The sequence below is a fragment of the Octodon degus genome, unplaced genomic scaffold (assembly GCF_000260255.1).
Source record: "Octodon degus isolate 3935 unplaced genomic scaffold, OctDeg1.0 scaffold00011, whole genome shotgun sequence".
Taxonomy (NCBI): domain Eukaryota; kingdom Metazoa; phylum Chordata; class Mammalia; order Rodentia; family Octodontidae; genus Octodon; species Octodon degus.
The window spans coordinates 26,535,185-26,558,143 of NW_004524587.1; the positions used below are offsets into that span (position 1 = coordinate 26,535,185).

At 52.5% G+C, this 22,959-nt stretch overlaps 1 protein-coding gene and 1 pseudogene across 1 annotated transcript; one reads left to right on the forward strand and one right to left on the reverse strand.

The window, feature by feature from the left end:
* Positions 1 to 516: 516 nt before the first annotated feature.
* On the forward strand, positions 517 to 21,289 carry Pllp (plasmolipin). Its single transcript, XM_004625954.2, has 4 exons — positions 517 to 2,165; positions 16,822 to 16,995; positions 19,054 to 19,176; positions 20,410 to 21,289. Exons 1-4 carry the CDS (start codon positions 2,031 to 2,033, stop codon positions 20,524 to 20,526), a joined length of 549 nt encoding a protein of 182 aa, XP_004626011.1. The 5' UTR covers positions 517 to 2,030; the 3' UTR covers positions 20,527 to 21,289.
* LOC105741417 lies at positions 13,187 to 14,277 on the reverse strand (annotated as a pseudogene).
* Positions 21,290 to 22,959: the final 1,670 nt, after the last annotated feature.

The window sequence follows — 22,959 nt, forward strand, 5'->3', positions numbered from 1 at the left end:
AGGACCTCAGGTGCATTGGGAAGACGGGCTGAGTGTCCATTTGAGTGGGAAAGCACTGAGTCAGCATCCACCAGAGATATTTTCACCACCCCTAGGTCTTGTCACTTGCTTCAAACCTTCCAGGCCTTAAAAGAAATGTCAAGTGCTCTTACCACCTTTGTGAACTGAATAATGACCACCTGAAGATATTCCATATCCTAATCTTTGGAGCTTGCAAATTTTACCTCCTAAAGAAAAAGACTCGTCTCCCCTCCCCCCATGCAGTGCTGGCCCCGCCCTGGGGTTCTCAGTCACTGTTCAAACAGTGACTGAGACTGGGCTTGGTGGTGCTTGTCTGTAATCCCAGCGCTTGGGAGGCTGAAAACAGGAAAATCACTAGTAGTCTGAGCTGTGTAGTGAGACCCTGTAGACCCTGTACTAAATACATTAAAAAAAAAAAAAAAGTCTTTACAGATGAAATCAAGTGAATAAATTAAGATTCTTGACTGGAGGAGACTACTTGGGATGACCCTAATCCGGCCACAATGTGTCCATATAAAACAGGCTTATCCACACAGATTTTATGCATACAGAATCGAGGGACAATATGTGCATGGACACTGTGAGGTCACAATGGAGGAAGCCAGCAGCCACTAACAGAAGCTGGGGGGTTTTCCCCTAGGGCCTCCAGAGGGAGGGTGGCCCTGAGGACACCCTGATGTGGGCTCTATGGGACTGACTGCAACAAATAGCTGGTCTCCTGAACTATGAATAAATTTCTGTTAATTCTAAGCCACCCTTGACACAGCAGCCCTAGGACACTAATGCAACCATCTATGTGGTCCTGTATGGCCCTTCCCTGCCGCTGCAGGGGCCAACCTCTCCCTCCTTCTGCCAGGGACCTTCTTGCTGTTCCTCAAGCTGCATGGCTTCATGATTTTTAAGACCATCACGCTAAGCTCCCCTAGATCTTCCCAAGGGCCGCCTGGACTTAAGTTCAGGTGTCTGCATACCTCTTCCTTATATGGGTCTTCCTGGGCCATATACAGGTGTTCAAGGCCAGCCTGCACTACAAAGTGAGCCTGGCTCTCCAACCTGCTCCCCCATCTCTTCCTGGTCTCTCACAGTCACACCCTTTTGTTATTTTAGCCCCAGCATTTTCCCGGTTTATTTTTCCTCCCTGGTTTATAACTTGGGACTCCCAGGAGAAGGGGACCCCATGAAGGCCTTCTTTAGCTGCTCCCTGCTGTCTCCCAGGGGCTGGAGAGACCTGACATATAGGAGGTGCTGAGCAAACATAGGTTGAGGAATAAATGCACGAAATATCTGTGCAAGCATCTGCATGCGCACACACGTGTGTTAGTTTTCGGGTGCGTACGAAGCGCTGAACCCATTGGCCCCGCATGACCGCTCATCTTCCGATGGCACTTCCCTTTGCAGAATGGCAGCAGCTTTCTATGTAATATTTACTTTCTTCCCCACAGCTCTGCAGACCTCCGTATGGCAGGTGAGGAGACTTTTGAGCATCTCCTAAACTCTGTATGTAGAGTGAACCTTGCAGCAACTGCCATAAAATGACTTCCAAGTCTACCGCGTGCTCAGGTTATCCAGATCCCTGCCCAGTACTCAGACTTGTGCAGCAGACACCAGCTTTCTGTCTAGAGAAGCGTCGTGTTGCCCACCTGCACAGATCCTCGGCCGCGTTCTGGAGAACGGTCCACGCGGGGAGCGGAGGACCCAGCACAGAGGGCGTGGAGATGCACAGCACAGCCGAGCTGACCCGGACCTCATTTTCAGCCTGTGGGAAGCAGCCGCGGCGGCTGGGGAACCTGCAAAATCTTGCGGCGCGGCGAGGCTGGGGTTAAAGGGGCGGTGCTCACGACGGGGCGGGGCCGGGCGGGCCGCACCTGGCGCCCCGGCTCTCCGGCGGACGCTGAGAGCACAGTGTTCATTGCGGGAGTCGGAGCCCGGGAGGCAGAGGCGCCCGACCCGCACCCACGGCCGGAGGGCGGCGGCTCGGCCGGAGCAACTCGGGAGCGAGCGAAGCCGCTATGGCGGAGTTCCCGTCGAAAGTGAGCACGCGGACCAGCAGCCCCGCGCAGGGTGCGGGTGCCTCGGCGTCTGCACTGCGCCCGGACCTGGGCTTCGTGCGCTCCAGCTTCGGGGTTCTCATGCTGCTGCAGCTGGTGAGCCTTCACGGGCCCGCGGGCTGGGGTGGGCGGTGTATGGTCTATATCTGGGGTGGCGGGGGCGACTTGGAGCAGCGCCCCCTCTTCGCACCCAAAACCTTCCTAGCGTAGGTTCCCGGCTCCCGACGCGCCTTGCTCACCTTCGGGCGCTTCCAGGATGGACACCGCCATCCCCCTGAGATCTTCTCACCACGGGCGCCTCTGTTGCAATCCCTGTTAGTACAGGCACTGGGCACACGTGATCCGGGTGCTCGGTTCCAGTGGTCACCACGGCCACACAGGAGCACCCACAGAGCTGCAAGTCACTGCGCATATCTCTGACCCTATGGGTCTGTCTCCTTCCCTGCCCCCTTTCGTCCAGGACAATCTCCAGCCCGCCAGGGAACCCAGGCCAGGGCAGAGTCCACTCTTGGCCCTCACCTTCCCGGCTCCGGCGGCTCCCGGCTCCGGAGCTCTCCAGTTCCAGCTGGAGCGTACACCGCGCCCCGCACGCGCGCCCAAGAACGGCCCCGAGGGCTCCCGCGCGGCGCGCCCACTGGCTCCCTCTGGGTGACCTGCCAGGTGGCAGCCGGTTTGGCCGGCCCCGCGGATCGAGCAGTATCGCGCCCTGAGCCGAGGGAGGGAATTGTGGAAAGGCAATTAGGAGCGTTAGAGTCGAGACTCCTAACGCTCCCCTATTCTACTGGACTCCAATGGACTCTGGCAGCGGAGGCGGAGGAGAGCGAAGGGAACACGCCCTTCCTCCTTCAACACCAGCTTGGGGCAGGGGGTATTAGGTTTTGTCCCGTGGAATCCTCTGTGTTCCCTACCACTAGCTGAAGGCCGGGTCCCTCTTCAGCGCACTAGGGTGGACTTTGAAGTGGGCTTGGATCTAGTTTCCATTACCGTCCAGCGAGTGGGCCTTACTGCTGGGTGCTGGCCAGGATGCCAAGCCCAGGTTGGAGTTGGACGGTCACCGCAGTGCCAAGTCCAGCCAAGATGAGGTGTTCTCCCGCTCCCGCAGGGAAGCGCCCACCTCCACCCCCATCCATCCTTAGATCCCTTGCGTTTCCCTTTTCGGCCTCCTCCCCCACCGCAGCCGGAGAGCCGAGGTGTCTTCCGGAGAGTTTGTTTAAAATGCGGATGCTGGACCCCACCCCGGAAAAAAAAATGAATTTTTATTTGAATCTCAGGAAGTGCAGCCAGAAATCTACTTATTTAACATATTTAACTCGTGCCCTAGAGTGGAGGTTTTTTGGTGTTTTGTGTTTTTGGGGGGGTTTTTTGTGGTGAGACTCTGTCCTGTGGGGGGGGGTGACACTCTTGGGGGACTAATTTAAATCTGCTGGTGGGTGCTGGGGCTGTAGCTCAATGGTAGAGCACCTGACTAGCAGGCGGTAGTCCTGGTGTCCCCTTCCTCCGCACCTCAAAAACAACCCTGTAGGGGCAGGTGGGGAGGAGCTACTGACCTGGCTGGTGCTGGGCTTCTGAGTGCTGCCCTCTAGGCCCTTGGTAAAATCGTCTGAAGGGTAGATTTCTGCCCTCCGGGAGTAGCCAAGAGGCTTGTGAACCCGTGACCTGGAGGGTGATGGAGTGGCCTGGAGGAGGAGGTGGCTGTTGGGTTGGGAGCTGACTGAACTTGAGGCAGAGGCAGGGAAAGAGTGGGCAAGACCTGGAGATGGGAGGGTGAAGGGGAAACCGGGTGAGGCTGGAGTTGAAGAGCTCATTCAGGTTCAGAGTGTCTTTAAGCCCAGGGACCTGTGCAACTCTGCTGGTCTGGGATTGGTTCTGTTGGCAGCGTGGGGTGGGGTGAGGTGGGCTAACAAGCAAGATGATAGGGCTGTTGTGAGGGTCCTGATTCTGTTAATCCGTGGCTCTTGTGAGCATTTTGCATTTGAACAGGGATTTCGGTAAGGGAACAAAAGGAACTGGAATAATAGTCCTGCTGGGGTTTGAAGGATCAGTAGCTTTTCCAGAAGCAGGAGGCTTATTTCCTGTTCCGGGTCTTCTGGAGTTTGTGTGGGCTCAGCCCTACCCTGAGTCCTGTCCACTGACCCAGGTGCAGGCCTTGAGGTCTGGGTAGAAGGCAGACCAGCTCAGAGTCCTGTGCAGAGTTTGTGGTTGGGTCATTGCCTTTTCCACAACTGGAGTGTGTGTAGATGGCTTCCTTCACCCCCACCCCATGCTCTGGCCCCCCTCAGAGTCTGGAAGGAATATCCCAGAGCCTTCACTGCCCTGCCTGGAAAAGCTGCTTCCTGAGCCGTTTCTTTGGCAACGGGTAGTTCCATTGGGTCTGAGACAGAGGGTTCACCCACAGCCCCCTCCCTCTGCTGGGAAGCTAGGACAACTGTGGTCAGCAGTAGCAGGTGCCAGGCTTGTTACCGAAGGCTTAGTGGCCTCTTCTCCATTTCACAGGTGAGGAAACTGAGGCTCAGAGGTAGATCTTTGCTCAAGATCTCAGTGCTGTCCTGCGCAGGGGTGTTTTGGAGTGGTGGGGTCCCAGGCCCAGTGCCTGTCCTCCAGTGCCTGTCCTCCCTCCTGATCAGGGAGGGCTGCATGGAGGAGGCAGCAAGCTCCTTCCACATCAGACCCCTCTGCTTCCCTGCGAGTTGCTGTGGTGGGGGAAGGGAAGGTAGGTGGGAAGCCCCCAGTCCTTCAGAAGGAGAATCCCTTCACCTGGGATGGAACTGACCTCCAGAACCACTCTCACTGTTCCTTAGCGACACCTGGTCGTAGCCACTGATTTACCACTCCCTACCTGTCTAGTACAGAAAGAACATGAGATGGGGATGATACAGAGCCATGTAAGAAGAGTTCATAGATACTTCGAAAAGTTGCTAATTGGAAGGGAGGAATTGACTTTAAAGGTAGGTTAAAAAATAACCAAGAAGCCAGATGTGGTGCCACGGGGCTCTAGTTCCAGCATGTGGGAGACTGAGACAGGATTGTGAAGCCAAGGCCAGCCTGGACTACATATGGAGATCTTGTCTCAAAAACAGACAAACTCAGGTGTGGTAATGCGGGCCTGTAATCTCAGCACTTGGGAGACCGAGGAAGAGGATCGATGTAAGTTGGAGGCCAGTTTAAGAGTGTTGGTTCATTGCTGAGCTTCCAAGTTGCCTTAGTAAAAGGAAGCAGGCTATTTAGATCTAGAGACATGTGTCTGATCCTAACACCTGATTTCTTCTTGCTTTCCGTTCTTTATGAGGTGGTGGAAGAATGTTTTGGGTTGTGTAGTTAATTGGTGCTTGGGGAAGATCCTTAGGCCTTTTAGGATAAGTACCAACTAAATGCTAGAGAGTTACACATTTGTTGCTGATTTTTTTGATTCTCCCCAAACTGTGGGGAGAAGGGTGATCTATGCTAGGATTAAAGGCATGTGCCATCACTCTTAGCTTGATTCTTGGGCTCTTAGGCAAGTGTAAGATGTTAAAGAGCAGTATCCTCATGAAGCTTGAATGCTTCCAGGACTGGAAGCTCAGTCCTTCGCAGGCTGCCTGCTCCATCCTTAAGCACTTAAGAATGTTAGGAGAGTTCCTAAGGCCAGCCCCCCTCCAGCCAGGGGACAGGACAGTCTGAATCCACTCCCATCTCCCAGAGGGGCTGCCTAGGTTATTAACCTCTGTAGGGTGTGAAAGGTCTCCATCGTTTTGGGATTGCATGTTGGGGATGCACATGGCTTTCCTTAGTGTTGAGACCCATGGGTGGCTCTGTGTCTTTGAGCACCACCATGGGTTCCCTGCCTGCCTCTGAACAGCTCCCTGTGGGGGTGGGGGAGCAGGGAGTGATGTAGTGGGTTTGGGAATTTGCATGTAATTAGGTAATGACTGCAAATACATTATCCTTAAAAAACAAAAACCTATTCTTTTTTTTTTTTTTTTTTGTGGAACCAAGGATTGAACTCAGGCCCTTGTGCTTGCCAGAGAAGTGTTTATTCTACTGAGCCATCTCCCCGGCCCCTAAAAAAACAAAAACCTAGAAAGACAAAGCTAAAGTTGTATTTGGATCATCCTTTATGCAGGGACAGCTATGTTGGAGGGTTGTCAGTCCTGTGCATTTTTGGGGGCGGTTGTTGAGGATTGGGGGACTTCTGTTTTGCTTTTTGAGACAGGGTCTCTTTTTGTAGTTTATGCTGGCCTTAAATTTGCTTTTGTAGCCAAGAGTGGCCTCAAACTTACGGTGATCCTCTTGCCTCAGACTCCTGAGTGCTGGGATTACAGGTGTGTGCCACCACATCTGGCTTAGGTTTGGATTTTAGAGACAGAGTCTCACCATATAGAGCTGGCCTCGAACTTGCACTTACTATTGAGCCCAAGTGGGGCTCAAACTTGTGATCCTCTTTCTCTTCTTCCTCCTCTTCCTCCCCCTCTTTCCCCTCCCCTCCTCTTCCTCCTTCCCCTCCTTCCCCTCCTTCTCCTTCTTCTTCTCCTTCTCCTTCCTCCTTTCTTCTTTCTTCTTCTTTTATTGGTATGGGAGTTTGAACTCAGGCCCTTGCGCTTGCCAGGCAGGCGCTTATGCAGCTGAGCTATATCCCCGGCCCTAACTTGTGATCCTGTGCCTCAGCCTCCTGAGTGCTTGGATGTGCACCACTCCACGTGGTCTTTTCTGTACACTCTAAAAATTTTATTCTGTATCCATTGTTCAACAAGTTGCTTTCTTCACATCCCATGCATCCAAACTCTCTTCCTAACAGAACAGCCAAGCCTTCTTTTCAGCCCTGGTAGAGTATTCTATAGGGTCACTAGAGCCCCAGCTCATTCAGCCCAATCCTGATTTTTCCAGAGGACTTGTGTTTTTTATTTTTTCGTGTTTCTGGTGTAGAACCTATGGCCTTGGGCATGCAAGGCAAGTGTTTGCTCTACCACTGAGCTATAGCCCCAACTCTATTTTATTTTTGTTTCAAGATAAGGTCTCATGCAGTTGTTCTGGCTGACCTCAAACTTGAGGTCCTCCTGCCTCAGCCTCTGTAGTAGCTGGGAATACAGGCATGTTCTATTGCACCTATGTCTCCCTTGTATTTGTTTTGTTTTAGTTTTCTGAGACAGGGTCTTACCATGTAGTTCAGGCAAGCCTTGAACTCACAGTATAGCTCATGCTGACCTCAAACTCATGAAGATCCTCTTGTCTCAGCCTTCTGAGTACTGGGATTACCAGGTATGCACCACCATGCCCGGAGCCATCCCTTAATTTTGTAAATAGGTTTCCAGTGCTCAAGAATAAAACAAAGTGGAAAAGAGAAAAGTAAAAAAGTCTGTGTCCCTTTGGTTTGAGCTGAGTACTTCAGGCCTATTCTGTTTCCTGTGTACCATTTAAGGACTTAACAGGCAGAAATATATGTAAATGTGGATGGATACCCAGGTCTACCTTCCCTCATTTTACCCAAAAGATAGCTTACCCTCTGCACTTTTCCTTGTTATATGTAACCATGTGTCTTTTTTCTCGGTGCAGGGACTGCAATTGCTTCCTTTTATAACTTCTGTTTTGTTTTGTTTTTTTGAGACAGTGACTTGTTATGTAGTTCAGGCTTTTCTCAAACTCACAAGTCCCTTGCTGCCTCAGGCTTCCCAGTGCTAGGATTACAGGTGGGCACCACCCTGCCTGGCCTTTTATGTCTTAATGTTCTGTTGTACAGTTTGGGAGTGATATGTGGCCAGATTCTCTGTTGACAGTTGCATGGGTGTTCTATTCTCTTGCTGATTCACATCCTGCTGCAGGCAGTGAACACCGCCAGTGTGTCTTTTTTTTTTTTTTTTTTTTGCCAATGTGTCTTGTGCTCTGTACAATTCATTTCCAGAAGTAGGGTTGCTGGGTTAGAGGACCTGTGCATTATGATTTGGACAGAAGTTGCCAGATGTCCTCTGTAGAGGTCACAGGTCCTCTGGGTAGGGCCTCCCCAGCGAGGTAATTGTACAGGTTTCTGGATATGACCGAGTCGAGAGGTCAGGGCAGGTTAGTATAGTATTATGTTCTTTCTGCTTAGGTGTGAGATTGACCTTTAAAAAAAAACAGAAAGCAAGGCCACCGGTAAGATGGGGTGTGGGAACTATTGTAAAGAACAGCTCCAGAACTGAGGAGAGGTCTCTGTTTAGGATGTAATAACATTGTGACAGTATTGTTGCATTAAATTTTATAGCTAGCTGCTATCCTGGTACTCCAGGTTTCCTGCTTAATAGTGATTTCTTTTCAAATGATTGTGTTGACACAATATATATGCATGTCCATCACTATGGACTGCTTAATGTAAGTCAGGATACAATAGTTCAGTGAGGAAAAAGATACCTTCCTCCCTTTAAAGAAATGTGGAAAGCATCTCTGTGTAACAGTGGGCGGCATCTACGCCATAGGGCCAAGGCGGAAAAGCAATGCGCAGAGCTGCGCATTCAGAATGAAGTCGTTCGTGTTGTGCAGAAACTGCCTGGAGCTGTGGGCAGGTGGAAAACACTTCTCTCGGATCACACAGCAGCAAGCTCTGTTACTGGCTGGGTGGCCCGTGTGAGAGAAGAGGGCGTCCATGTCACCCATGTTGCCCATGTCAGGGCAGTGACCCCTTTTTGTCAGCTGATGAGTGGGACCAGGTGGAATTCCAGGCAGATCGGGCTCCGATTTCCCACTTGGGAGGTCTCGGAGCTGCAGACCCACACTAGCCTCCCCAGCTTTGGGCAGCCTCTGTAGGTGGTGGCGAGGGTGCGGGGGGTGCTGTCTTTCTTGGCAGCATGGTGAAGCCAGCCATGTTGCTGACAGAATGGGCCCCAGCCCTCTGTTGCTGGCCTGGGTCAGCAATTTGCCCAGGAAGAAGACCCCAGTGGCAGCCAGGGTCTCAGCAGGGAGGAAAGGGCAGGGCCGAGGCACAGCTGAAGGTTAGGTGGCAGCAGCTATGAGCAGCTGGGGACAGCAGCTGAGGACTGACGTGGGCTGCTCTGGCACATTCCAGCTTTAATTTGGAGGGAGGGCGGTGCCAGACACCTAATGAGCTTTTGCATCCCTGCCATCCTGTGCACGGCTGGTAGGAAGTGGGCCCTCGCCACCCCTTGGATTCAGATGGGCGAGGCTTGCTCAAGCCACCCAGAAAGTCAGTGCCTGAGCAGACTGCTCGAGCCTGGGAAAGTTCCATGCGCTCCCAACAGCCACTTCCTACATAGAGGGCTGCTGAGAAATTAGCCTGCAGTTACCCACTTCTGCCCAAACACTGTGATCTTCCTGGGTGGTGTGTGAAGGCCATGGAGCCAGCCCAAGGCCGAGCCAAGGTCTCCACCTACTTGTGCTGTTGGGGCCCTGAGCTGCCCAGTTGCTGGCATAGGAATAGTGCCCTCAGGAGAGTCTGGTCAGTGGCTGAGTGACCACTCTGGTGAAAGGGAGGCCCCGAGGTGCACAGACCCAGAGGTTCCTGCTGGCTCTGACCTGGCTCTGGGCTTTCTGTGGAGCGGGGCAGGGTTTCAGGATGAGCACCCAGCACCCACTGTGGAATTCCAAGGTGCCTGCCTGCACCTTCCCCTGGCACAAGGAGGGGTGGCGTGTGGTGGTGGTGTGGGGCACAGGCACCCAGAGCCTCTGTCCCCTGCCCCTTTGTTTCTTGTGACACAATGGGTGGCTTTTTGTCCCCATAAAGTCCTTTTCAGTGTGGAGAACAGGGCCAGGGCGGGGGTGGAGGCTAGGCCTGGCCAGGCCAAGTTCTGAGTGTCCTCAGGCTGCCCAGATGTGTCCTGGGTGAGAGCCCCTGGGAGAGTTCATTGGTTACCTGGGCCTCAGTTTCCTGGTGCAATGAGGGGGAAAGGCAGGGCTGGAGAAGGAATTGCCAGGTGGCACCCCAGCTGTCACTGGCCTGCGCCTCACAATGCTTCTACAGTAGTTGGTTTAGCTAGGCATGGAGTACACACCTGTAATCCCAGGCTGAGGCAGGAGGATCGCTGTAGTTCTGAGGCCAGCCTATGTTAGTGAGTTCAAGGCCAGCCTGAACTATATAGCAAGACCCTAATTCTAAAACCCCTCAAAATGTTTGATTTTATTATCAGTGTTACTTGAAAAATTAGCTCTTCTGCTCCAGAAACCTCTCCTGGGTCACCTCAATCCTTTGTGTGACCTGCCTGCCCTGGAAGCTGCTGAGTTTAAGACCCTAGTGTCACCCTCTAGGCCTGAGCTGCCTCCCCTCTGTCCCGATCCAAGGCTGCTGGCTCCCGCGTGCTGTGATCTACTCTCCACCAACCACACTATTGCTGTGGCCTTCACTATTCCCTCTACGGTCTTCTGCAGGACATGCCTGTGAGGTGACAGGGATAGATAGGTATAATTATCCACATGGGTCAGGCGAGGAAACCTCTCAGCATGGACAGTAACTCCCTCCCAAGGCCGAACTGCAAATCTCCAAAGAAGTGAGGAGAATAAAAGGAGAGTTGGGGTGCTATCCCTGGGCCAGAGAGAAGTTAGCTTTGGCATTTGGGGGTTTGTAGACCCCTCCTCCACGTAGGGGGAAGACTGAGGTCTGAGAGGTGAAGGGTCTGCCCAAGGCCCCTTGGCCTGGGCGGAGCTGAAGTACAGTCCCCTGGATGCCTGCCTGGCTTCTTCACTGTGGGCACTGTGGCTGGTGTTGGGATCATTCCTACCTCGCTGTGGCAGCACAGCCCTGGAAGCCTGCATGACAACTACCTCTAGAGACCAAAAATGACTCCTACCTGTGTTCTTAGCCCTCCAGGAGATGGGGACCTTGGCTGAGTTTAGTGTTCCTCTAGCTACCTTGCTCACATTGCTTTACTCCTGAAAGCCACCCCATGCAGTAAGCACATTTTGAAGGTGAAGACACCATGCACAGAGAGCCGAGGTCTCTTGCTTGAAGCTACTCAGGTGCTACCTTCAGCCAGGGCCTGAGCTTGAACTCAGGCGTTTGGCAGGCCTGCCTTCCCTTGCACCTGACATGAGTGTGCCTACTTGGTCATGTGGGAGCATGGCACCCTGCCACAGGTAAAGGGAGTAGTTCAGAAAAATGTGTTTGCTGGGGCTGCTGAGACAGAGTTCTGCAAACTGGGTGGTGCAGTTAAAACAACAGCAATGTGTTATCTCACTGCCCTGGAGGCTGCAGCCTAAAATCAAGGCGTTGGCAGGGTGGCTCCTTGGGGAGGCACCGGGAGGATCTGTCCTGTGCCTGCCCTGGTGTCTGGTTGTCCTTGGTGGTCCTTGGCTTGTGGACACTGTCTCTAGCCTCTGTCTATCTCCGTGTGACCTTTTCTGTGGGTGAGTCTCCATGCCCCAATTTCCCATTCCTGTAAAGGGCCAGTCATGGATTAGGTGCACCCCGATCCAGTGTGACCTCACTAACAGACATTCACAAAGACTTTCTCCAAAGCAGGTTTGGGATTAGGACTTGCCATACGCTGGGGGATGCTATGGCCACCACAGTAGGAGATAACAGGGAAAACCTGTGGGGAGTCACAGAAGGGCATGTGCTGCGCAGAGCGGGCCACTGGTCATGCTGTCCCGGGGCAGTTTCTGAGGTCATTGGCGGGCGGGGCTGTGCTGGAGCAGGGAATACCTCTGGGCCAGTGTCTGTGACGAATCCTCTGCCTTGGTCCTATAGGTGGTTTCCATAAAATATCTCTGTTGCCCAGGTGTTTAGAACCTGGTGGTGCAGAGGACCTGTGATGTGTCCTTGGGACACGACAGTTCTCTTTTTCTTGTATCACATGTGAGGGGAGGCCTCGCAGGGGCCTTGAGCGTTTGGAAGGAGTGAGGTTTGGTTGTGTGTGTTTGGCACTCAGGTGTGTGAATGTAACACAGATGTATGTGTAGACACTTTCAGGGAAACTCCCTAGGGACAGATGGACATATCGCCACAGAGTTCTGCTTTTCCCAGGGACCCACACACCCCTCCTCACCTCCTTGGTCTTTGCTTTTTTTTTGGTACTGGAGATTGAATTCAGGACCTTGCACTTGCCAGGCAGGTGCTTATGCCACTGAGCTAGTTCCCTGGCCCCAGGTCTTTGCTTTCTCATCACCTTGCCGTGGGATTTCTCAGCCCCATATCTACAGTGGCATCAGAGACCCCCTCTCCCTCATCCTCTCCTCAAATGGATCTCTTTCTGTGGAGCTCAGCTGCGACCCACTGATCTTGCTTCAGGGCTGTTTCTGGCTCTCTGATGGGCAGGTGAGCACTAGGCCCACAAGAACCGGTGCTATGCTACAGTGGGTGCGCAGGAGGCATGCATGGGGGACCCTGGCAAGGGGTTCTGACTGGGGGCTGCATGCAGGGATCCCAGTTTGGGGCAGAGGGACTTAGACAGGCCCCTGTTCTTGCTCTGGACAGCAGCGTGGACCTCTGATCAGCCAAGTCTTCTGATCTTTTCTTGCAGTTGAAGTGGGCTTCACAGCAGGAGGGGATTCTGTGGTTCCCAGCTGTGAGGGCCTCAGGGGTCCCGACCAGGGCCTCCCAGGCAAGCAGAAGGGCAGCAGACAGGAGCAGGGTCTCACTGGGAACCAGTCTGTCTGGTTCCGATGGGCAAGTGGACCTTCCTTGTTTTGGAGCAGAAGTAGAGGCCGCTCCCTGGGCACGGGGCCAGGCAGCATAACCCAGAGGAACTCTAGAAATTCCCCCAGCTTATCTGTGCCTCATCTCTGCCGCCTGCCTTTGTCCATCTGGAGAACAGGGGTGGGGCTGGAGGCAGGGCAGGGCTGGCAAGGACGAGGTGAGCTCTCGGAGCCCGCTGCAGTGTCCTGGATTTTACACGTCACTCAGAATGCACAGTATCAAGGCTCCAGGGAGGGACAGACCTGGGTTTCAGTCCTGCCCTGCCTTTTACCCACGGTAGGCACATCTCCTTCTGAGTGTCTGTTCGGAAAGGGGGAGTTACAAAAGGGAAACTCGTGAGAGGGCCCTGGGGAGCAGAGTCCCTGCCCCATGCTGGTGCAGAACAGGAGGCACTAAGCGCCCAGTTCCTGTGACAACGCCTGTGAGTAACAGCACAAGGGCCTGCCAGGCAGACACAAGCATAAACATGGATCCATCATCTCTCCATTTTCAGTTCACTGAATTTTCTTTTTTAATTTCATATTCTTTATGGTGCACAGTCATTACTTGCCCCAACAGCCATCTGAAGCCAATAGTCCAGGTTATTAAAAATCACAAAGTTGTATAAGTGTTCTCCTCCTTTCCAGAAACCATGTTCCTTTTCTGTCCATGAAATGGGGCTGTCTGCAAAGCCTTGCACTGACAACGTAACCCATGGGGCTAACTTTGGCTCATCAAAGTAGTGGCACAGCTGTTCCAGGAGAACACAGATCTTCTCTGGGAGTATGAAATCAGTGGCTGTACACAGATAAGCCTTTGTCATCACTGTGCTTGGCTGGGGACAGCAATAGGTTGATATGAAGTTATTAGGCTCATTATTTAGTTCCACGTCACAAGACGGCGCCAAGCCAGTCGAAGAGCTCTGGAGCGCTGCAGGGCCCCTCTGGCTCTTTGTGGAGCTTGCTGCTCCACAGCTCTGGGCACTGCAGATTTCTCAGTGTGCTCACTGTCACTCTGGGCTGCCACTCTTGAATCTGGTGTTTCAAAAAGTATGACATCAGCGTCAACTCTTCTGTACCTGTCTGATGCCAAGCCAAGAGAAAAGCAAATTTCAATGGCTTTTTTTTTTTCCCTAGTGCCAAGATGCTCTTTCATACTTCTTGGAATCCAGGTTAAAGGATAAATCCATCAAATCAGTGGAAACAATAAATTTCATAATTTTCCCGCCAGAATACTGAGATGGATGACCTTGAAGTCCAGTTTCTTCATTAAGTGTCTTTATCTAGTGATAGTTAATTTCGCATTTGGTAGTAGTGCAACAGTGTTACGTTCATCAGTGTTTGTATTGAATGTCAGTGCACAGCATGAACCTTTCTTCACAAAGGTGTTGATGAATTCACATGTAATTAACTCATGAAGAGATAAGTTCTTCACAAAGTAATAGGGTCCCATTTCCATAACCAGGTTTTTCAGTTTTTTTCTATAGTAACCCACATTCTGGAATTAGGAAAGAAACCTTGTAATATGGTAGTGCGTCTCTGTGCGATGCTGGTGGTGTGACTTGCTGTGGTTGAAGTTGGATTTCTCGCAGACTAGTAAGTGCTAGGGCGTCTCTCCCAGTCTGCACAGCATGGCCATGCTTGTGGTGATTCTGTGTGTCCCGCCCCTCCGCCAGCCAGTTCACTGAATTTTCTGACTTCCTTTCAGATGGCTGGAAATAGGCAGCACATGGCAGCGGCCCAAGGAACTTGCTGGGGAATAAAGGCCAGTTGCTTGTCCTTGATATGCCTGGATCTTACCTGGAGAAGGGGCTGAGCATGTTATTTCAGAGTATTTATTTGTTCTCTCAAGACATAACCTTGCTGGGTATGGTGGCACCCCTGTCATCCCAGCACTTGGGAGGCTGAGGCAAGAGGACTGCTATGAGTTCTGGACTACATAGTGAGACCTGGTCTTAAAACCAAACAAGAACGTACCTGTACCCAGCATCTTGGCCTCGCTGATGTGTCTCAGGCCAGGTGACCTAGGGATGGCTGGGACAGTGTGGGAGCCTGTTCTAAGGTATTCTTCCCTGGTTCTCTCTCTAGCCTGTAGCTGTTATGTGAAGCAGGTCCCTGGGCACTGATGGCCTGCCTGTGAGGTCAGCTGTGGGCATAGGTGGACCGAAGCTGGTGGGGTACATGGTGAGGCGGGGCTCCCCCAGCATGGGACAGCAGTGCAGAGCCCTGGGGGGCCACCTGTCCCCAGCCTCCCACTTCAGGCTGAAGCCCATCCTTGAGTGCTTAGGGGATGAGGCCAAAAGTCGCGTCCACATTGCTCTTTGCGGGGCTAGGCTTGTTCCATAGGTGCGGACAGAGAGCATGAGTTCCTAGCACGTATGCACTAAGCCTGTCACATGTGCTGGGCAACATCAGGCAGGCGGCTGCCGCAGTGAGCAAATCACAACTTCTCAGGCCTGGGGCCTAGCAGGAAACCTTCTGGAGCTTCCCAGGTGGAGTCCCCTGAAAGGAAGGTACTTTGCTGTTACCACACAACATGGCGAGGACTTGACCACCAGGCCCAGGGTTCACTTGCCCCTTTGCTGGTGGGCCACACCGCCTGAGAGAAGGGGGAGGGAGAGGAGGAAGCAAGCTTGTCAGGGCTGCGGAACTCCTGGGCAGCTCAGGTGCTGGCCATTTGTGTCCTGAGCCCACATGTGTCAGGCTGTGCTCTGATATTCACCCTCAGGCCTGCCCTGCTCCGCAGCGTATGGTCTGGGGGCTCATACACTGCTTAGCTTGTGCAAGTGGCTAAATGGCCAGAGGTGTGCGTTGCTTCTAAGTCTCTTCCCTCTGGTTGGGTGCATGGCTCGGCCCTAGGCTGCTGCCACAGCCTGTCTGTAGGCCATTCAGGGAAGAAGACAGCCCTTCCCCTTCTGTGCGCCTTGATTGGCAGAGGAATCTTTCTCCAGAGCCTGGTGGTAGACTCTCCTGTCCTCACCGTGGTCAAGGACTCTGGAGAAAGGAGGACATCCTAGCCAGGATGCTTGGTCAGCAGGGAAGGGGTAGGGAGGCCTAGGGTGGCCACTGCTGTCTAGCCCGTCTGAGTTCCTGGCCTTGCCCTGGAGCAGGTCCCTTACAGTCTGCCAGGCCCCAGGTAGCCCCATGAGGGCCGCCCACCAAGTTGCCCATGAAGAATTCCTGTGGCCCAAGGCTGGGGCTTGTGCAGTTCAGCACACCTAGCCTCTTCTGGAATAAGCGCCAACACTTCCATTGTTCCGATCATGCCACATGATCTTTAAGGAGCCCCTTGATGTGGGTGTGGCCACTGAACTCTTCACAAAAGCCATCAAAGCTCAGGCCACACCAGAGGAAAGGGGAGGAGTGTAAGCCAGGCATTGGCCGCACCCCGGATGGGCATGGGTCCCTTGGCTTGTTGGAGGTCTGGTTTGCCTGTAAGATGATTGCTGACAGCTGGAGAAGGGACGTGGGACTCTCAGGAGTCAGGTGGAAGGTCACTGGAAGGGCCTGGTGATGTTCACCATGGGGACCAGCGGAGAGGAAAACACACAGACTGTTCTTTTCCCCTTTGTGTGAGTGTGACAGGCCATCTCTCTAGGGCCTGCTGGTGACTTGATTGTCCCTTCAGAGTTTTTGTGCCAGGCCCTGGCAGGGCCTGGGCCCTGTAGTGGGTGTAATGGCACAGCCATGGTCCTGCCTTCAGGAGCTCAGTCAAGGAAGAAACACTGTGATGTTTCCCGGGTGATGGGTTCCTGGGGCTCCGTGCGCACAGAAATGGGGTCTGAACCCTCTCCTGCAGGAACACAGGTGTCTTGGAACAGATATTACCTTAACTAAGAGAGACCCTGTGCTGTACAGCGCAGTGGAGATGAAAAAGAGGGGCATCACACCCCTGTAATCCCAGCACTCAAGAGGCTGAGGCGGGATGATCACCATATGGATTGAGCTTGCTGTGGACCCCATAGTGAGATCAGGACCAGCCTGGCTTATATGGCAAGACCCTGCCTCAAAACACAAAAATAAACCAACAAAAGTAAGAGGGACCAGGTAGGGGCCCTAGCACAAAAATATACATCAGGAGGCAAGTCAGTATTTCTTGACTAAATGAGAAATGAGGCCAAGGCCTGGGGCCTGATCTGTTGCCTCCAGTGAGTGGGACTCTGGCCGGGTCTCGTCCCTCCAGGTGCTGGGGCTGCTGGTGTGGGCCCTGATTGCTGACACCCCGTACCACCTGTACCCAGCCTATGGCTGGGTGATGTTTGTTGCTGTCTTCCTCTGGCTGGTGACAATCATCTTCTTCACCATCTACCTGTTCCAGCTGCACATGAAGTTGTACATGGTGCCCTGGCCCTTGGTGGTGAGTATGGGGGTGGGGCAAGGACTGGGATGGCCCCAGGCTGCTCCCTCTGGCCTCTGGAAGTGGCTGTGACAGGACCACTGTGACCTTCCCCAGATGGGCGAAGTGGCAGGTGGGGGTGAGGTAGTGAAGTCCTTGCTTGCCCTCAGCTGGCCTGTGGGCTGAGGCTTGATAGGACAGGGGGTGTGGTTTTCTGAGAGCCCTGCTTCACTTTGTCCGGGAAGGGGTGGATTCCCAAGAGGCCATTTGACATCTTGAACTTCTATTTCCTTTTCGAGTGTGGTATAATTTGAGTGGGTTGTATAGGCAGAGGAACCTGGCTGGACCCCACAGGTAGCTGGAGGATGAGGCCAGGCCTGCACAGGAAGGCGCAGACACCCTCCCAGGGGCCCTGCAGTCCAGAAGAGGACTTGGGGTCAGGGTTTGCCCATGTCACTCTCCTTGGGAGACACAGGATTAAGAGGAGGATAGAAAGTACTCTGGCCAGACATAGAGAAAGCTGCTGTTTTTTTTTTTTTCTCTGACCCGGAAAACCCCTGCAGCTGTCCAGCTTTTCAGTGAGCAGAGAGGCACGTGATTGTAAGACCAGCTAAGCTGGGACTAGGCAGCATTGTTTGTAATTCAATGACTTTTTAAGCAGAGGAAACGTGAGTCATCCTCAAGACAGAATGGGCTTGTTAGATCTTGACATCACTGCGGGAGCCAGGCAGGGTGTGCAGTAGTGGCTGGGCATGGGGGGACAATTTGGAGGTGAGGAGCTGGCGGCCTGAATTCCAGGCTGAGGCTCCAGCCCCCTGTCCCATGTCCCCAGAGCCTCTAAGGAGGAGCTGAGGAGCTGGCACAGATATGGGCTCCTCTGCAGCTGTGGGTGGAAGGAGGCTGCAATCCTCTGGGCCCCAAGGGTGAGCACTGTTTCTGTGCTCCGGGGGCCTTTAACAGATGGGGAGGGAGGACTGAACTGCAGGCACAGAAGGCTGGGCTGGATGGGCCCAGGCAAGACAGGTGAGGAAGGACAGGAGGGTTCCAGAAAACCCAGCACGCGCTGGTCCAGAGGGAGCTGCCTCTACTCAGCTCCACCTGTTGCCTGTGGGACTGCAGGCCCCTTGGTGCCAAGTCTTGTTTTTGTTTTTTCTTCTTTGCAGTGCTGGGGTGAGGAGATGGAACCCATGCCCTTGTGCATGCTAGACTACTACCCCCAGCCCTCTAAGAATTTTTAATACATTTATATGGAATTTTCAAATTCACATATGGAATATAATTTTAAAATATTGGCAATTCACAAGGTCTCCATGGACAAACCAAATGTTTGAGGGTCACCAGTTTGAAGAGTTAACTGGCTCCAGGGGACCCTCGTGTGGAAGGGAGGGGCTCAGCTGTTGGCTGAGGGTTTCTCCTTGCCAATTGGCCTCAACATCCTGCTAGAAGCATCTGGGTCCTCTGAGGTCCTGAGCCTGGGATCTTAAGTCTAAGATGGAGCCAAAAGGGAGCCCTAGATTCCTTCCCCGAAGGCAGAGATGTGAGGCCTCACCTCCAGGACTAGCCACTCTGCCAGTGAGGACACAGGTGCCCTGGGCCACATATGAACGATGGACCCATATTTCTGTTCTTTGCCTGTATTTACGGTACAGGCAAAGAAATGGATTGTGGCTGGGTGTAATAATCCATGCCAATAATCTCAGTGATACGGGAGGCAGAGGCAGGTGGGTTGCAAGCTCAAGCCCAGCCCTGGCCATTTAGCAAGACTGTCTCAAGTATGAGACCCTGGGTTCACTGCAAAATGAAGTAAAAATAAAACAGAATGGTCATGGATTAGGCAGTTGCTTTGTGAATTACCACCACCATGACCTGGTCACTTCAGGGACTTCTGTCATCTCTCATCTGTAGCCTTGCTCCCTACTCAGGTGGCCTTTGGCTGCCTCTGTGGGGACTGCTGCCTTGAGCCCCTTCTAATGGGAAAGATTGAACTGCTTCTGTTTCTCTCCCTTGGCTCCTAAAGGGTGTCATGGTTCCCAAAATTGTTAGGGTCACTTTACGCTACCTTTTCTTCCTGCCCACCAGTTCATGATCTTTAATGTCACCGCCACGGTTCTCTACGTCACGGCCTTCATCACCTGCTCTGCAGCAGTGAACCAGACATCCCTGAAGGGCTCCCGACAGTATAACCAGCACTCGGCTGCCTCTGTGAGTAGATCCCTCAGAGCCATGTCAGGGTCCCTGACTATGAACTCCTGCCCTTTTGGTCTGAGGCCAGGCACCAGAAACCTTTTCAGTGGTCACCAGACCATCTCTCAGCAGGTAGCCAAGCTGTTCTCAGCCTTCCTTAATGCTGAACAAAACCTGGAGAGCTGGGTGTGCAGCATATGCCTGTAATCCCAGCACTTGGGAGGCTGAGGCAAGAGAATCGCTGCAGTTTGAGGCCAGCCTGGGCTACATGGTGAGTTCAAGCCACCCTCAACTACATAGCGAGACTCTGTCTCAAGAACCACCAAACCAAATAAGCCCAAAATCTGGAGGAGTGAGGGAATAGTGTGCAGCCATTAGAGGTTTGCATTAACAAGAACTGCTGAAAATTGGTTTGCCACACTGATTAGTGTCAATGCTCCCTTGAACAGTGTTAATAACTGTGGACCCTCCCCCTTTGACAAGTGTACATTGAAAAAGCTTTGGGTTTAGAAAATGTCTTAGGATTTCCACACCCTCCTATGAAGCCCCTATCAAGTGACCAGTAGTGTCTTTGGTATCCTCCAGACCTGTCATGCTTCACTTTGCAAGGCCCTGCACACCTTCCTCTGAGGAAGGAACCTCCAGCTCAGAGGGGTGAAGGAACATGTCTGGGGGCATGGTCATGTCCATGATAGGACAGCCCTTATGTGGCTTGCAAATCAGTGAACTCAGTCACAGGACCAAAAATGTGGAACTTCTGAATGCAGATACAGGTGCAAGTATAATGGCATGAACTGGTTCTGGAAAATTCCAGGGTGGCTTTTGTTTGTAATGCTGGGGACCAAACCCAGAGCCTTGTGTGAGCTGGGCAAGTACTGTACCACCAAGCTGCACCCAAACCCTGAATGTCACTTTAAAAGCTGAGTCCTTGCTAGGTGTCTAAAGTAGGACCTAGTCCACAGGCACTCCTTTCACTGTCATTTGGTATTCTTGGCTGCCCCTGGTGCTACCAGACATCCCTGGCCTAGGTGGATCTAATTCACACACACTGGGATGAAAGTGGACATCCACAGAACTGCAGCAAGCAGCTACCAGTAAGGAGGGCATGGGAGGGTGCTGAACAGCTTGTCCTAGTTGATGGAGGGGTGGTGCCTTGGGTTTTACTATGAGGCCCACCTAGCTGTCCTTGCATCTGCCCAGTACTATGTCCGACTGTGTCTATGCTGACCGCATCAACATCCCCTTCCCCAGTTCTTCGCCTGTCTGGTGATGATCGCCTATGGAGTGAGCACATTCTTCAGCTTCCAGGCCTGGCGAGGAGTGGGCAGCAACGCGGCCACCAGTCAGATGGCTGGCGGCTACGCCTAAAGCACCTGTGTCGTGGCCCACCCCGGGGCTGAAAGGACCGAAGCTGCCACTGGGTCACAGCACAGGGGCCTGTGAGCCTGAGGCAGAGCCCTGTGTGGAGCCATCTGGGTGGGGCTGTACCTGCTCCCCTCCTGCTCTCCTAGATCGACTAAGGACACAGACCTAAAGTGGCTGCAATGGCTGGCAAGGGCCAACAGCTGCAACCTCTTCCCCAGCCCCTTCTTCAGCAGGTGATGGGGGATGTGGGGCTTCAGAGGATTTCAGCATCCAAAGCCTGGGGCCCAACCTTCTCACCAGCACTAAACACACTAACGAAGACTCAGCCCTGTGACTGTCACACCCTAGTATGAGCCTAACACACCACTCAGACTTAATCTGTCTTTGTTCCAGGAGAGCTGAGTGAGCACATAAACTGTCCTTTCCCCCGCCCCCCAGCCAGCCTGTCACCTTTGGGTTAAAGTTTATTGGAAGATAGGATTTCAGATATCCTGGTTATTTAACAAATCGGTTTTAAGCACCCTCTGAGGTCAAACCTCTCTGGGTCCTCCTTCCTCAGCCAGTTCCTGATTTGGAATATTCCCTTTGGGAAAAGCCAACATCAATGGGATTGCTTCCCCCTCGCTGTTGATTAGTCACATGGGACATGGAGGGAGGGAAGCAGGGCTCTGCCTGGTGAGCTGTCTGTTGGTCGTGAATTTATTGTACTTTTTTTATTTTTACAAAAATAAAGATGGAAGAACTCATTTGGAAAATATGTGAGGAATCACAGTTGCTGAGCTGTGTGAACTCCAGGAAGCTACTTAAGGATAAGACCATGCAAAGACCATCTCAGGGCAGCTCATGCTGTGGGGTCACTCAGTGCCACCAGCCAGGCCTGAGGGGGGCCACCCACACTTCTGCCTGCTTTGCTGTAACAGTCCAAGGTTCTGTGCTTATCCAGGTTCAAAGGCACCTCCTTTTATTTCTAAGTGTCCTGGGGCTGGAGCTCCGTGGCACAATGCCTGCTATGCAGGAGGCCCTGGGTTCAGTCCCCAGCACTGCACTGTAAGCGAACAAACACAAAAGGGGTTCCTCGGTTAAGAATACCTAGTTACCCTGGCTTTGTCAGGCAAGTTAGGTGATCTTATAGGGACAGGATTTCAATGTCACCTATTTTAAAAATTTGTGAAGGTCAGGATAAAAGCAAAGCAGCCACAAGATTTTTGGAGCTGGCAGACGCTGCAGCGCTCCTCCTCTTAGTTCTCTAAGACCATAGGCAAATCCCCCCTGAACAGTAAGCCCAAGGCATTTCAAGGTATCCTGTGATCTTTTCCAGGAAGAGGACAGGGTCTTGCTGTCTAGTTTAGGCTGGCCTCACTCTCATGGCAATCCTCCTGCCTCAGCCACCCAAGGTGCTGAGATTACAGGCCGGCACCACTGGGCACAGCTCTGGACTTTCTAACTGGCCACAATTAAAAAAGACTGAGTCAAACAGCTGTGAGGGATGGGGATCACGTGCAGTATCCACGTTCCAGTTTATGCTCAGTGTCCTGATATATTAATAGAATCTCTTTACTTTGAAGTATTTGGGTTTGAGTAATAAATTTTAGTCATTTCAGGATTATGCTGGAAAAAGTGTCTGGTTTTAAGGGCAACCTAATTGGAGGCTTAAAAAAAATCAAAATCTTAGGTAAGCTAGGGTCCACCTGGTTTTCTGACACCTAATGTGGCCTATTTCAGGGCAGACAGTATAGACTGTAGCTCTTACCTCCTGCTTCCCAGAGGTGGGGCGGCCTCCTAGTTTGGGCCTTAATGTTCCTCTGCTCAGGCCATCCCTTAGTCCCATCAGAGGAAGTGCATGGCACTTCAGTCTTAGTCAACAGACAACAAAGAGATGAACTTTTAGTTTAAGAGAAAACTCTGTAATCCTAACTATTGGGGAAACTGAGGTAGCGGGGTGGCAAATCAGAGAGCAGCCTGGCAAGATGCTCTCAAAATAAGACTGAAAAGGGGTGGGGATGCAGCTCAGTGGTAGAGGGCTTATCCACAGGTCAACTCTCAGCATAGGGGGACAGCACACCAGAAAGCCTGCTTATAATATTAAACTATACAACAGACTTTTTCCTTCCTTTTTTTTCTTTAAGACAGGGTCTGGCTACATAGTCTAGGCTGGCCTCAATGAACTCATTATGTAGCCCAAGCTGGTCTTGAACTTGCAGCACTCTTGTTGTCTCATTTTCCCAAATGCTGAGATTACAGGCTGTTTTTCTGTGTAGAAAAGGTGAAAAGGATAGCCTTTCTTGTTGTTCTTTCTCCATTATTTTATCTCTGGCCTTGCTGCTTGCCTTTTCTCAGCCAGGCAGCCTGATCAACAGCTCTGACCACCTGCTGCTCCCGCATCGGCTGTGATGGGCGCTTCTACTTACAAGGAGCAGGATGACAGGCACAGGAGAG